The sequence below is a fragment of the Branchiostoma floridae genome, chromosome 17, assembly GCF_000003815.2.
Source record: "Branchiostoma floridae strain S238N-H82 chromosome 17, Bfl_VNyyK, whole genome shotgun sequence".
NCBI lineage: Eukaryota > Metazoa > Chordata > Leptocardii > Amphioxiformes > Branchiostomatidae > Branchiostoma > Branchiostoma floridae.
The window spans coordinates 12991133-13008007 of NC_049995.1; the positions used below are offsets into that span (position 1 = coordinate 12991133).

General features: G+C 40.6%; 1 protein-coding gene across 1 annotated transcript; it reads left to right on the plus strand.

Annotated features, from left to right (window-relative positions):
* The first annotated feature begins 85 nt into the window (after positions 1-85).
* LOC118404689 (protoporphyrinogen oxidase-like) lies at positions 86-16875 on the plus strand. Its single transcript, XM_035803936.1, has 13 exons — positions 86-459; positions 2960-3046; positions 6192-6326; positions 6691-6806; positions 11470-11608; positions 12379-12532; positions 13629-13822; positions 14194-14254; positions 14630-14748; positions 15099-15212; positions 15760-15909; positions 16401-16443; positions 16672-16875. The coding sequence occupies exons 2-13, from the start codon at positions 2960-2962 to the stop codon at positions 16812-16814; spliced, it is 1455 nt and encodes a 484-aa protein (XP_035659829.1). The 5' UTR covers positions 86-459; the 3' UTR covers positions 16815-16875.

A 16875-nucleotide genomic window follows, 5' to 3' on the forward strand; every position in this document is an offset into this window, starting at 1 on the left:
AACATGCCTAGGCATGCCCCCTGCTCTCGTATTCAGAGTACCATACGCATGATATCCTGGGAACGACAGGTCACCTCGGGTTAGATGTTGACCTGTGAACCCGGAAGTAAAACATTAGCTCCGCCCCACACATGTGTTATTCAACACGTATGTGAACTTTGTAGTTGGAAGGAAAACTGTTGGATTTAATCGGTGATTCATTTGATGAAATATTAGTTTAGCAATTTGGCAACATGTCTAATGTATAGGAAAACGTGGGTCGTTTTTGCTTGTAATTTTAGACTTTTCTAAGCCGATTTCTGGTTTGTTTCCCACGAAGATTTCATAACTCGGATCCGATACGTTGCGAGTCTGTTTTCCATATGTTACGTCAAGGAGGTTAAACGGTCCTTGGTTTAAGGCGGTACGTGCTGTCGGACTCGTGAACTTCACAGCGTCTGAAACTTCCTGAGTTTTAAGGTTAGACTTTCTTGTTCGTTTCCTCTGTGTGTGAAAGTTATTGATGTGATTCGTCTAAAGTTACTTTAGCAACAGTGTTTTGAGACTTGTGTAAAGTTCTTAAGTATCAATGTCATCAGGGTTTTCGGAAAACCCTGTCCAGTCCAGACAGGGAAATGGGGCGGAAAACCCTGTCCAGTCTGAAAAGAGGGTCTACATAGGGGTTCCTGGCAATGCTTAAGACTATTATTTCATTTTCAGACAGCACTTACACTAAACTGATACACATAACTATAGAATCGGCAGCATAATGAGTGACCCAAAGGTGCAATATGCATGCACACAAAGTCAGTTCTGTCAAATGCAAAGTACCCAATTAACACTTATCTGGTAGGACATGAGGGGGAGAGAATTACACCCATTGTCCATCAAACAATGGATAGTGAGTGTCCGTCAATTTCGGGTTGTTAAATAATAGCAATACATTACAAAGACAGGCTTTGAAAGGTTTTCTTTAAATGATAAGTGTGCAGCACTCATTTTGAGAGCTGGTCTGTTTAAATCCTGGTTTAATAGAATGACTGCGAAAGGTTTCAATATCAACACGACTTAAGTACACAATGTTATAAGATTACATATATTTTACAATAAAGCCGAGATGGCATTTTTCAAACCCTAGTACAAGTTGTGAGCTATATAGAACTATGTATCCTTTTAAAGATAATGTGTTTTATTTGCAAAATTATGCCGTAAGGCTAATAGCATGTTCAGCCTCAAAGACTTAAAGAGTAGAAGTTTTTTATATGATGCACAGAAGTAACAATGATGGATGATTTTTGTTAAGTTATAATTTTTGTATGACATTGTGTCACACTTCAAGTTGATGTTATTTCTGTGCTTAGCCATATCAAAGATTAAAAAAATGTTGTTGTATACTAGTACCTAGTAGCTTACAACGTATACCCCCATGCAGACCCTCTTTTCAGACTGGACAGGGTTTTCCGCATTCTGGACTGGACAGGTTTTTCCGAAAACCCATGTCATCAAGGCCTTCACATGACCGTTTCAAAACCATATCCAGTTGCTTGAGTAACTATTTTTGGCGTATCTTATTACCTGGATGTCTAACCTACATCGACGTTTCTTAAGTATTGCAAATCATGACTAAATACATGTATAACTAAATGCATATGCGTTATTTAATTTTGTCCCACACTAGGATGTGACCGGGCACCATGTTTCTGAGTGCCCCCCACCCCCTTCCCTCAACTGTCTGTACATAATTGTTTTCGTGAGCATGTGTGAGTTCTGATATGCAGAGATCTAAAAATCTTAGAATGGGTTCATGGAAAACATGGGGCTGGCTAGGAGGTCAGGTTACGAGGCTATAGTAATGTCCACTCTCATGATTCCCCCTACCCTGGGAAACCAGCTTGAAGAAGCTTCGCAAAGAAGAGTTACCGATTCCCTGTATAACGCGCGGCCTCCCGCGACTATACACCTGCCCCAATACCAGCTGGCCCCACTTACGCCGGCCCCCGAATAACGCTTGCTTCTCCGAGAGGAGAGGCAAGTGATAGTTGGGGCCAGCTGGTTCGTGGGCCGGCGGGTGTTCCGTGCGCGCGTGTTGTAGGGATCGGTAAACTTTGCGCGCCTCGTAAGAGTCTGTGTTTTCCCAGGGTAGATTCCCCCAGGTACCTATAAGCCTGGCATTTAAAGAAAACAATGTCACCAAGGCCTTTACAATAAGATTGTTGATACTCAAAACTCATCACCATTATCGGTTAGCTGAGGAGCAGTCGGTCACAAGTCTTGTTCGAGACTTAGGCCCCGTTCATGATGCAAAAATTCATGCAGATGCATCCGCATTTTTGGCTGATGCGGATAAATTTCTCATCATGAACGCTCCGAAATGGATTTGATGCGGATTTTTCGGTGCCACCTCGGGAGGTGGATTTGAAACGGATTTTTTTAATCCGCATTTGCGAATTGTCATCATGAACGCAAATGCGGCGTGAATCCACATTACATCCGGGTACCGCGGGGTCATATCGCGGGGAATTGGAATCTTTTAGCCGTTACTGTCATCGTAAAACCTTGTTATGACCGATGGCGCTCCCTTCCGCGGGCAAACAGTATTTTCTAGAAAAACAACACCCAGAAGAGCCGGGGAAGGGAAATTCCCGACATCTTGAGCACTGTTCCCTGACCTATAAATGAGAAATGCAAAATCATCCGAATCAAACGGTTTGGTCGTGGGCATCGTGGACGCAAAATGTAAACCGTTTGCACTTGGATCGTGGTCGGATGTAAGCACATGCAGATGCATCCGTATTGATTTTTGCATCATGAACGGGGCCTTAGTTTTCTTAAGACAGACACTCAGACAAAGATCTCAGATAAGTCGCCATTTACAAAACTTATCCTGTTGCTTGAGTGAGATTTTGTATTGAGCACCATATTATCTTGATGCTCCTATGTCAAAATAGTATCATTGATATTTTCCTATCCTTGCCCTTAGATGACGTCTGTGGCCGTGATTGGAGGTGGGATCTCAGGACTGTCGGCTGCCTACTACCTCAGTAAGGCTCCACACCTGGTCAACAAGGTCAGATAAACTTCTGAATGTTTTTTTTTTTTTTTTTAAATCATTCTTTTTATTGTTTTCTTCAAACAAAAATGAAAACAAATGGAGCATGGCATATAAAACAAGTTAACTGAAAGCACATGCGTAACAACAAAAACTAAATAAAACCAGTGAACAATGTAGATAATATAACAAAGTATTGTCAAGAAAGCAATGCAACCCCAATTGCACACAATTTCTTCATGCAGATAACGAAAGTAAACCCACAAGTTTTCCCCATTTTCCCATGTGTTTTTTTGTTTTGCCCGTACGGTTAGAGATGATTGATTCTCAGTGTCTGATGGACAGTATAAAGAACATTTTCCTGAAATAAAACCATCAAACCTCTGCTGTTACTAGAACCGTGATTAAATAAAATCGGGCCCCCCCATTCTGACCTCCATCTTTCTTCATTCACAGGGGTAGAGTGAGTCTCCTGTATGCAATATATTTTGTAACTTTTATCTTTTAACCATGTAAATATTTGATTTCGCTTTCTATGATCGCCCATTCCATTGCAGTTGTAACTGCAAATACTAAGCTTTGGTAACACCATGGGGACCGAGCAAAGAACGAGAAGTAAGAAAATACTCTGGGCGATCACAGAAGGCGAAGCACAAGTAATAAGGTAAGATTAAAGCAAAAAGAAAAATATGTCTATGAAGGCGGCAATTGGGGTTGCATAAACGAAAATGAATCGTACTAAACGAATCAACATATGATCTAAAACATGTACAGACATACAGCACTATGCCATGCAAACATAATAGAAATAATATACAACACAACATCAAGTAAGGTAAAGCATACGGCAACTTAACGTCAACAAAACACAAAGTAAGTTGATAAAGGTTGGTGGCTCATTCGCTCAATCCATCATTATTGTCATTCTCGTTTACCCCACAAAAATACTTAGCCAAAGTAACAAACGAAATGGTACAGTTCATCACTCCTATTAAACAAAAACAGAACTCTAAACTATAAATAGATGAAACAGAAATATAACAATTGGTCCAACTCAAAAAACTAAGAGTAAGTCATTAGCAAACCAGATTAAAGATTGGTCCAGTTCAGAACATAAAGAATAACCATACATAAAATGGTCAGAAATCAAACAAATTGTTGCTCGCAGCTGTCAAGAAATTCTCTTCGGACACGTGTTCAAAGAACAACCGCATTTTAATGTAAATTCCACAAGCACCTACCAGCTGCCCACATGAAACAGCAAGTATCATAACAAAATGCATGTATGTGGCTTTACCCCACTGTATCAGAAGAGATAACCTGTTACAATGTCTCCTTTTAACACATCTCAATAATATTTAAAACAAGAGGGTTCACAACATATTTCTGATTTCCAGCTCATACCAACACCTCAGGCAAATTATTCGCACATGTCGGGAATTCTTCGGAACATTCCAAAACAACAACAACAGATGTGCACTTGTACCATCTGCACAGACTGAACGACAAATATCATGAGAGCAAAAAATGTAGCAGTGTAACCGTTGTATGAGAGTAGACTACAGCGTCCTTTTAAATGACACCAATACTAGTTGCACATTGGAATCGAGATATTTCACAACAGAAAGTACAATGTATCCTGTGAACATAATCATATCACAAGTTCGTACTACTTCAAGACACAGTCCACAGCATCTACTCGCTTTCTCTCCTTCCTGTCTACCATCAAAACAGCAAAAGTACTTTTGGGTGGGACCCAGATCGATACGCTCACCTTTGTGTTGCTGTTCTTGGCCTTGTCGATTTCTGTGTTTCTCTCGGGAATGAGTTTAGATCGTGCGGCTTGTAGGGCGGGAGGCAGGTGCTCGTGTACCACAAACTTGCTACCACGAATCTTCCTTCCGGCCTGTAGTACCCTATCCTTGTCGTGAAAACTGACAAAGCGAACCAGTAATGGTGGATTTGGCCTGGTAAAAGACGGTTTAGCCAGGCGATGAATGGCAACAGTTGGCATATCCAAAGTAACATCGAAGCCAAGTTCGTTAGTCAAAAAGTCTGCAAAAACTTGGCCGCAGTCTTCCTCCTTCCTATAAGGAATGCCCCTTATTATCACATCTGCCTTCATTGAATACCTCTCGGTCAGAAGAATCGCTTTAACTCTCTCTCGACGTTCCTCCTGTAAAGCCTCGTTAAGTCGTTGCACCTCACTCTCCTGGAGCTCTGCGGCAGACTCTAACTCGCGCACCCGACCACGTAGCGTGCTCACATCGGTCGTGAGACCTTCCACTTTCGTGTCCAGAGTACGTATTTGCGCTGAAAGCTTCTCTCCCACGGCGTTGAATTCCGCTAAGACAGTCTCCTGTTGTTTCTGAACTTGTGCTAAGATCAGTTGAGCCAGTGTCTGCAGCTCTGGTGAGAGGGATGTCATGGTCACCTTTTCTGAACCGGCGTCGGACCGAGAGGTGGCCATTTTCGGCGTCTTGGGAGGGGGGTTCTTTTGCGACGGACTTTTCCCCTCCGTGCTGGAGCCAGTAGACGTTCGGTTGCGTTTTTTCATCAGCCAGGCGAAGTCTATAGGTAGTAGAGCAGCAGTTATACTAGTATGGAGACAGTCTGAGCTGTTTTGGGGCACGGACAAGTCAAAAGCTCTAGAGCCACCAAACTCCCTGTTACTCTATCGCCGCCATGTTGGAAGGAATGAATGATAACTTCTGAATGTTCTCAGTTCTCGGATTCTCCAAAGTATCCATCTCTGACTGGGCATGAGACTTTTTCTTAGGATATATCCCTTGGTCATATTTGAGACAGTCACTGCATTCTGCAAACTGCAGCAGCGAGCACTTACATGTGTTACTTACATTTTACAAGCAGCCCTAGGGCATGTATTTGCAATTATAAAACTTAACATTTATTTTGCAGCACTGTAAAGCAAATAGGTTTTTCCCTGTGGAATATGACAGACGGTCACAGAGACTTCAGCAAGGGATAGTGTGCTGTTTATGTGCGAAAAACTTTGTCATCCCGTGATTTAACCGGACTTATTTAAAAATCAGTGGAAAACTGAAGGACTTATGTTAAAGATTCAAGAATGAGTAGAGGGAAGATATAAAGCACACAATATTCTCAGGTATGTGCCACTTTTTTGTTTGTTTGGTTTCCACAGGTTGTTCTCCTTGAGGGAAGTTCCCGCCTGGGTGGCTGGCTCCAGTCCACCAGGACAGAAGAAGGAGCGATATTCGAACACGGCCCTCGCAGTCTCCGGGTGGCGGGAGAACCGGGGGCAAACATCCTTGGGATGGTGAGGACTTTCACTTTTTGTTATCTTAAGAAGATTATCATTTTTGTGGCAGTTGTAATGTATGTTAATAATATGTATGTTTGTATGTCAGTATGTGGGCAACATAACTTAACTTCAAAGAAGCTATTTATGATAATTGATATAACGTTACAGTATGTGGGGATGGTAAGGACTTTCACTTTTTATTATTTTTTTGCATTCTATTAAACCATGAATAATTTGTGATGCTTGCATTGTTCTATTTCTAGTTATATTACCAGAAGAAAGTTTAGAATGTAGCCTTGGGTAATCATTTTATTCTATTTCCTTAGCATATGACATTCCAAGTTTAGAGTGTGACATTGGGTGCGTGTTCTATTTCCAGGCGGATGACCTTGGGTTGACAGACCAGATCCTGCCCGTCCTTCCGAGCCACGAGGGAGCGAAGAACCGTTTCATCTACGCTGGCGGGAAACTTCACAAACTGCCCAGCAACTTCAGGTGGGTGTCTGTACTATATTGCATTATCAAATGATAGCCTTGTCCTATTGGGCTGAAACAGGAATACAAATCTATGAAGTCCAAATAAAGTACACATTGTAACAGGTCTTCTGTTACTCATATAAAACATCCGTTCTAAAACTTAGCTCTAACACATAGGTTTGGATTCTTCTTGTCTCTTTGTAATGTCAAGAATTTAGGTTGAGATGGTTTATTTGAGCTAGGTTGAGATTCGTGACTGGCATATCATTAATAATTGCACCAGCTGCCTAGCTAGCAATATGTTTCTCCTGGTGAAATAAATAAATGTATTGTCTATGTGTTTGTCAGCAGGGCTAGCCCTTTGTAATAGCCGTAGGCTAGTTGGGCAGCCCTGGCTGTGTGTTCGGTACAGCCAAACCAATAAATAGAAAAAAAATAAATAAATATAGAAAACAAAAAACTTCAGGTGGGAGTACAGTGGACAGTATTTACACAACAATCACATATACTTTATTTTAGGGCTTGGACTATATAGGTGTAACAATAGGAAGCAAACAAGTTTGTACCACTTGTCAGTGTAAAGAGCATTAAAATCATAATCAATATTTGCTGCAGCAATATCATTGAACATCTTTTCCAAACATCATGAGTTGATATGTCATGGCAGTAATGGTATACAAAATGATGTACATGGTGGCAAATTGATATATAACGGGGGCCGCCCTAAGACGGTTCCCGTCCTAAGACGGTACGGATTTTTTGCTGATCTTATTATCCATAAGTACACCGTGTTTGTTACCGCTGACTATGCTGATTACAAAGGTAAATAAACTAAGTCCATGCACACAGCTTTAATTTGCATTCCAAGTATACTTTAACATATTTACTTCATGTTTTTAAAAAACAGAATTCTAACAGTAATGTTGACAGTGCTGAATCACTGAGGTCACCGGCTCCTGCGTATTGCCGGCTCGTGTCGCTAACTATACGAACTCGTCCAAGCAGTCACACAACTGCCATGATACACATAAATAAAGCTCCATAAAACACTATGGATATGGGTCTTCAAATGTTTGTTGAGTAGAAAAGCAACCAAAAGGAAGCGACATAAACATTGCCACCATTGTACTCCCAAGGGAGTGTGGCCGTGAAGGTGGCAGACAAGAGAACGCTCCAAAGATTTATTTGACTGTAACAAATGATTCGTGCTGTCTATGAAAATAAGACTTGATAGAGAGATGTATATGATATTTTCATATAATCACACAGAGTTTTGTTGATGTTGGCGTTGTCGTTTTTTCGTAATGGTTTTTTTAGTCGGGCATTCACAATCAGTGCATTCGGCCCATTGCCCGTAAAAACATCAGCTGGATTGTTCTAGGTACAGCCTTCCTCATATGAGACAGAAAGTACATACAGTCACGATTTTACTGTTAAAAGTAATCTAAAATATCATACTATTAATTTTTTTCTGTGTACTTAAATTTACCACTTACTTCTGAAGAGAGCAAAATGTAAAAAAGCGTACCGAGTTAGGCACACTGTCCAGCGTAGCACAAAATTGGAAGGTTACATACACGAAATTGTCTCACAGTGTTTACCGCTTGTAACACGCAGCGCGAAAGGTTCATGAACCACATGAATGCATTTCTTATCAAGTATGTTGTTCATATCCATGTGTAAAAAATTCAGTCATCAAACTTTGACCACTCTCAGGCAACTAGCGATGGAGCGCCATGAGTTTGAGCGCAAGAAAAAGCGTACCGTGTTGGGGCACCTCCCGTTACCATTCAAAATCATCTTATTTTTTATTCTGTATAACTCAAGGAGGAACCTTAGTAACTATGAAAACTACGTGTTTAATGATGTGCAAAATGCAAGTATTAATCGCAACATGTACTCAGCTCAGCATCCATTTTAGTCTGTTTTAAATTACTTAACGTCATGGAGTAGGTTTGATAAATACAAGGAGGTTGAAGAAACCGCCTTCAGTTGGTAAACAAGACTCTAAAATAAATTACCATAGGCAAATATTGACCTAGCTGTTGCAATCTGGACTTTGACTTGAGGCGGGGCTGGAAACACTGTAAGGCAGCTTCACTGTCTAGATTTGGCACACAAGTCGGTTAAAAGTTGTGCTGTTCACCAGGCTCAAGGTGCAAGCCTTTGAGCACACCTTCCCTTTAAGCTATCCTGTCTGTAGAAACTTAGTGCCAGAAGGACTTTAAGGTAGTACCTTGCTGCTATCAAGACATCAGGACCCGAGTTTGCCAGGAATGTAACCAACAGCATGTCTGAGAAACGCCAAAAGCAAGAAACACTGCTTTCAAGTCCTGTACAAACCCAGCCTGCTGTATTTCAGCCCACCAACATCCCAGTGCCAGTATGTGGACATGTGACAGACCAGTCTCTTCCATCTGCACCAATCCTAGCAGCAAGGGGCACAGACCATCACCATGGTAACCAATGGCAAGTGGAAAATCAGTCTCAGAGGATGACATTTGGGGGAAAAGGATCAGCAACAGGACAGTTCAGGTATCCACGTGGTGTTGCAATATCAGATGAAGGGGAGATTTTTGTAGCAGACTATTGGAACTACAGAATCCAAATCTTCACCCTGCAGGGAAAATTTGACCGACAGTTCCCAACAGTCGTTTCAGGTGAAGAGAAAATGAAACCATCTGATGTGGCCCTGGACAGGGAGGGGAACCTGTGGGTGGTGGGCAAGACAGGGTCTGCTGAATTTGCTGTGCAGTACAATAAACAGGATATACTTAGGAAGTTTGACCTACAGAAGACAATTTGGGGAAGAGGGGTTCTTGTGGACACCAGGAGGAACCACATCCTCATCACACAAACCAAAGGAAAGCCCCCCAACCAGTATGGCGAATTACAAGTGTTCAGGCCAGATGGGACACTTGTGACAACTGTGGGTGAACAGCAGGGGATGAAAAATCCATGGTACATCACTGTGGACAGGGAAGGGAACATTCTTGTATCGGACTGTGTAAATCACTGTGTCTATGTGTACAATGATGATGGAAGTGAGTTTTTGTTTCTGTTTAGAGGTGAGGAAAGTGGTGAAGGTCAGCTGATATCGCCCCATGGCATCTGCACAGACAGGGCAGGTAACATCATCGTGGCAGACTATGGAAACAGCCGTGTTGAAATGTTTGACAAGAAAGGCAAATTCCTTAAACACATCACTACAGACATGGGAAAGCCACAGGCTGTTGCCATGGGGACAGAGGCACAGCTAGTGGTGACTGATTGGGTGGATGACACAGTCTCCATATTTCACAGCTACTGAATGTTTTAAAGAACTAAACAGTATGTTAAATGTCAAACAATCAGATTCCCCTTACACGTGTACCTGTATGTATTGTAAGCTGTAAGCTTTATAACTCTTTGTGGACATTCTGATGAGAAAGAGGCCTTGTTACAGATCCACTTCTGCATAATGCAGGGTGCAAAGAAGTTGTATCCTCTGTTTTTCTCAGCATAGAAAAGGATCCTTAATTTGGTCTGTATGATCATAATGATTATAGTACTTAGAGCCATTGCCATGGCAACACAGGACATGCTAGTAACTAAGTATAGGAGATACTAGTAAGGAGATACTGTAAATGCAGAAACTTTTGCGGTGGATTAATGTTTGCGGTTTTCAAATTTAAAACCGCCGCGAACATTTTTCCATAACAGTAAGAGACTACAGTGTATGGTGCTACCGTGAAATTAAAACCGCCCCGAAAAGTCCATTTTCCCGCTACTGCGAAATTAAATCTCCGCGAACTTAAATGCATTTACAGTAATCTTTTATTCAATGAATTACAAAAAATTGAAATGATTATCATTATTGCAGACTGTTGGGTGTATAATTCCAACTTTTTCACAAGTATTTCTGAAATCAATCTTTATGTTAGGTTATGATAATGGTCAACAATATTGATGTCGCTAGAAAGTAAATAGAGACATTCGAGAAGTAATGTAGTAGTCTATGCAGATGTGGAGATATTTTACAAGGTAGTTGAATTGTTTTCCACAAGTTTGGTAATTTGTTGTTTTTTACTGTCAAATAAAGTAACTAACTGTAACATGCATTGCACTTGTCATTTTATTTTCCAACAACTTGGAATTTTACAAAGTCAGTACATCTGATTCAACACTCTAATAGTGATATATACCATATATAGTACACATTTCTTGAGGCTGAAGATTTATTTTTACAGTAAATTGTTATATTTTGTAAGGCCCTGAAGAATTATAGCTTGAAAAAGACAAATTCAAGGTAAAACCGTCAGGTTTGACTGTAAACAATGCTCCCCCCCCAACCTAGATAATTCTAAGATATGAGCCGATTGATAACCAGCCTTTGATTCATCAGACTCTGTAAAAAGGTAAGCCAGGGCTTCATAATTATTCAAAAGCCAGCCCTTCGCATGGTAACTGAACAATATGCTATATACATTTACAAATAATCAAAAGGCATGTATAAAGGTGTTCACTGCGCAAAGTACAAGACTTGAAGGTATTTTTTACGATCAACCACGTGGAGATGATTGTTCAAAAGGTACAAGCTATTTGATGAGCACTGTAGACCCGACTGTTACTAAGACAGAATAAGGCAAAATGAGGTATAAACCAAAGAGTGTAGGTTTGACAGACATTTCGTTCTACTTAGAGGTCTGTTCCGGAGGTACGAGCTGTTTGCTAACCAGTCTCCTGCCCTGATGGGACTGAGGGAGCCATTTGTGAAGGGGAGGCAGGAGGAGGGGGATGAGAGTGTGCACAGCTTCTTCTGTAGGAGGCTGGGGAAACAGGTAAGGTTCTCCATCTGTGACTTATCTGTTTCTAACTATGAGAGAAAACAGGTAAGACTGAAGATTCTAACTGTTTCTGAGGGAGCCATTTGTGAAGGGGAGGGAAGAGAAGGGGGACAAGGCTGTGCACAGTTTCTTCTGTAGGAGACTGGGGAAACAGGTGAGGTTCTCCATCTGTGACTTCCAAAGTTTCTAACTGTGTCTGAGGGAAATATGGAAGGTACTGTCTCTGTGACTCCCAAAGTTTCTAACTGTGTCTGAGCGACATGTTTGTGAAGGGAGGGAGGAGGAGGGGGATGAGAGTGTGCACAGCTTCTTCTGTAGGAGGCTGGGGAAACAGGTGAAGCATTACAACATTAGTTTATCTATATATTGGTGAATCTATGCAATCAAAAGTCACCTAGAAGCTTAGATCTTACAACAATCTCTATTGAAGTCCACGGCTTAAGTACAAGTAAGTACATTGTATTTTAAGTCTTTTACAGAATTCCAAGGACCAACAATTTCTATTGCCATCAACATCAGGGCACAACAGCCATAAGTCAACAGAGATATATGATACATGGGTCAGAGTTATATGACCTTCAACCCGTTGCTGAGTGTATGTGATCTATGACTAGTTGCTTGTATGTTATATGTTTATGTAGTAAGGTTGTGTTCCTACATGATTGGTCATTTGAATTCTGAAGAAGGCTGCAGTGAGACAGTTGAATGCACAGTCTTGTGTAAAACTAATTCGTAGTTAAAACTGACTCTGCCCCCTTCCCCAGTTTACAGACAATGCCATTGACCCGATGGTCCGTGGGATCTACGGCGGCGACTGTCGGCAGCTGAGCGTCCAGGCGCTGTTTCCCAGCATACAACAGGCAGAGAGGCGGAAGGGGTCCATCACAAGAGGGCTGCTGTTTGGGCCGAAGAAAAAAGGTTTGTGAAGAAAATAATCTCTGACCAATTATGGGTCAGCAAATAATCTGGTAACACAGCCCATATTCTTGAGAAATAATCAAGCCAAGAAAAATAAATATCCTGTCAGTCACAATCTAGGTATACATATCTGTTATGAAAATAAGGTAAGGGCTCTGTCTACTGTACGTTATATGTTACATATTACATGTTCTTGAATTGGTACTGATTCTACATTCTACAAAAAAAATAGCCAGGGAATTCCTGCATGTCTGTGGTCTTCAGAAACAAATGTCCACAATTTTTACAAAAAAAATAGGCTTATATGAAATATACAATAGTTTCACATGAATTGGATTTGGATATGTCCATGGTGCTGATTCAAAAATCTACTAAAGAAACAATGGAAATTTAGGAAAGGTAGCCACACAGATTGTGTTCTGTAGAATAACCATAATTTATTGATACAAAAATAATAATAATTCATTGATGGGAGTATCAAATGCATGAACGTTTCTCTGTGACTGAACCTGTCCTTGGTGCTGATTCCATTATCTACCAAGGAAACAGATAGGATAAAGGAAAGGAGATGCCACAGGCTTAGTCATTTGTAAACCCAATCTGTAGATGGACTATAGACAATATACATGTACAACAATTTCTCGCTAATAATCTTATTAATTGGACTTGTCCTTGGTGCTGATTTTCTGTCTAGTTCAAACTAAAATCAATGGAATATTGTCATTAAGATACAGTCCCATGATTGATAATCTGATCTTCTCTCTGACTATATCTGTCTACAGAAACACTTTTCAATCTGTCCAAAAGATAGATACATGTAGGTCTATATGAAATATACAATGGTTTCACAGGGATTGGACATGTCCTTAGTGCTGATTCCACAATCTACTAGAAATTAATCAGAAAATGTAGGCAGGCTGTATTCTGTAGAACCCAGAAGCTGTACACAGGACTAAATAACAAATGTGCAACCGTTCCAGAGTGATTGGACCTGTCCTTGGTGCTGAATTTCTTCTTCCTAAACATCTATAGACATTTCTGTCTTTGGAACATTCCCTTCATAGGTAACAAGATCTCTTCTTGCACCTACGTACAGAATCACCCCTTAAGGTAGACAGTGAGCTCCTTAAGAAGGCAAGGCAGGAGAGATGGGCCCTGTGGTCGCTGAAGGACGGTCTTGAGGCACTGTCTAACTCCTTACAGGAATACCTGATGAAAAGTGGGGTGGAACTTCTTACAGACAGGAGGGTGGAGACGCTGGAGTTTGACACAACCAACCAGGTGGTACAGGTGAGGAAGAGGTAGTAAAGAATGTTTGTTGTTTGGCATTTTCTGGCACTCCTCAAGTCATCAATCCAGATTTACACCTTTGGTACACTGAAAAACGAACTAACTTCCAGAAAAAGCAAGGGACTTTTGCAACAGCTGGAAAGTTTTGAATTTTGTTGAGGTGCAGTACGCGCTTAAACAATAATGCATTGGTCAATAAAGGTTAGAATTAGAAGATTTTCAAAAAAGCAGTTTATTCAACCAACTGGATATGATTCCAGAATCATATCCAGTTGCTTAAGTTGCTGCTTTTAAGAATATAATAATGTATTAGAACTGGTGGTAGCTATAGTGTGCTTTGCTGTATCAACACACACACCCTTCCTGCCCAGGTGAACACCCTTGATGAACAGCTGCAGGTGAACCATGTCATATCTGCAGTGCCAAGTCAATGTGAGTACTGTTGTTGTTTATTGTCTATTTCTTAATTATAGTCAATGCTCAGAAATGCTATATACATGAAAGACAATGCCAGTTTATTTTGTTGGCTCTTGCACATTTTAAGGTAAGAATAAAGCATGTCAGTTCAAGATGAAAAGAAATTATGTTCGATTGGACACTTCACAGTGCCCAGTGACACATCGGTCAGTAAGGTTTCTTGCTGTTTCTATGTTGCTAGGCTGTGGGAATGCGAGAAATTGATTGAATTCTATTATTAAACTGAACTTCAAGCTTTTTTTTTCTAGATATATCCTCATGTCTCACCAAACATTTTGATTGGCTAAGTTCAAGACTGCATTTTAACCATAAACTCAACATTTTCCCCAGGTTTGTCTCAGATGTTTGCTGGTAATCATCCCATTCTATCTGAAAACCTGAGCGTGAATCCGTCCGCCACGATCGGCTTGGTCAACCTGGAGTTCTCAGGATCTGTGCTGCCCTCTGAGGTACGTGTGTTTGGGGGCTGGGGGTGTAGCTAGTGACGAAACATCATTAATGATGCGTCAGCTCTGTGAATGATTCAGTTTTAATGTTTAGGACCCTTAGCTTTCCACTGGATGGAGGCTGGATGGGGGTATAAGTATGGAAGTCACAATGGTTTTAGGTCAGTTTCAGTTTTATTTTTGTTTCATCGAGTGCTGTTTTCTTAGCTTGTAAAGCTTGAAAAGTTATTTTCCTTTTAAAGTAAGTCTTACAGGATCCTTATCTGTCCTTAAAACTTTGGTGTCATTAAGAGATTTGGAGAAGACGTCTTAAGTCTTAAGAAACTCTTACAGATTCCTTGTCTGTCTTTAAGGGATTTGGTTACCTGGTGCCATCAGGACAGCCAGAGAGGATTCTGGGAGCTGTGTTTGACTCCTCCATCTTCCCACAGCACAACCGTCCCAACAGCGCCACCACGAGGCTTACGGTAGGTACTGCAGGGGAGGGGCATTTGCATGATGTACAGTACTACTAAATCAACAGTATACAAAAAGGCAGATATGCCTAAAAAACAGTACAAAATCCAGAATGATGTGTTACAATGATGTAGGTGAGGCATACGGGGTAAGGTAAAAGTTACTCATCGACGTGGATGAAAATATTGTCAGTATTTCAGATAGCATGAAAGGTAGTGGATGCTATCTGATAGATTTTTAATTTAGAGCAGAATTTTTTTACATTTGTCCATTTTCAAATTTCATGTAGTTGCTGGAGTTATGTAGTTTTCTGACAAAGCTGGCAGAAATATGATCGAGATGTGCTACGATGGAAAAGTTCAGTAAGCCCTGATTAGTCCATTCCCTTCACATCATTCTTATCATGAACCTCAGGCCATGTGCGATAACTATGATCTCCTGTTTGCTGAACATTCAAGTCCAAGTGTATTACCAAGTTCAAGTTTATATTTGTTGTCAAGCTCATGTTTATAGCCAAGTTTAAGCACATGTTTATTGATAAGCTTTCTTATCCCCTAGGTGATGATGGGAGGTACCTGGTTTTGTGAGCAGTTCGGCGACCCTAACGAGGTCGACACATCCCTTCTCCTGGACGTTGCCTTGGAAACCATGAGCCGACACCTAAACATCACGTCCAGCCCGCTGCGGTCTTTCACTACTATTCAGAAGGTTGGGATTTATTGTTGAACTCTTTGAACAATACAGTATTAGTACCATAATTATAGGCACAGCTGTAGGGATGTTTCATTTATTCACTCATTCATGCCCCTATTGTTTCATTCATTTATTCATACATCCATTCATTCATTTATTGATGCATTCTTTTTACTCATTCATCCATTCACTTATTGACATAATTATTGGTTCACTCATTCCTGCATTCATTCATACAGTCTGTCATTCTTTTTTTATCTGTTCTATGCAGTTTATATACTGAGTATTACTAAGTGTTAGTGCAAAATTCAGTTTCAAGAAAACAAAACCATACTCATATGATTAAAGAGAGAAACTTTAATGCCTGACAATACCAGGGAAAAGCAATGACTAATCACGATTAGAATCAACCAAAGAAATAGAAGATTTTGAAAGTTGTATATTAAATACACTATAACTTAAATTACGCTTACCCTTATATCACACTACTTATGTTTCCATTACAGGATTGTATACCACAGTACACACTTGGACACACGGACAGATTAGGTAAGGTGGCCAGGAATATTTTTGAGATTCTCAGAATGAAATCTGAGAGGTGTGGGCAACAGGATTAGTATGTCCACAAGGCCAACACCTCCTGAGTACAGTTAAAAACAAAATTATATTTGAAAATCATAAATATTTCTTATTGAATCACAATTTTTCAGACTTTTAGCCATTCTGATACATGCATAAGTTTTATACAGGTTTGCATTTGCTTGTGTTTATCCACAGAACAAATGGAGTCATACATAGCAGAGAAGAGACTACCGCTGAGCCTGGTCGGTTGCTCGTACCGAGGGGTTGGGGTGAACGACTGCGTACTTGATGCCAGAAAAGCTGTTACAAACTTGTTGAAGACTCATGAAAGAGACTGAGTAAAGATTACAGAAATCTCAATTGACAAAACAAAAGTATAGCAATTTTTGTAAGATCTTT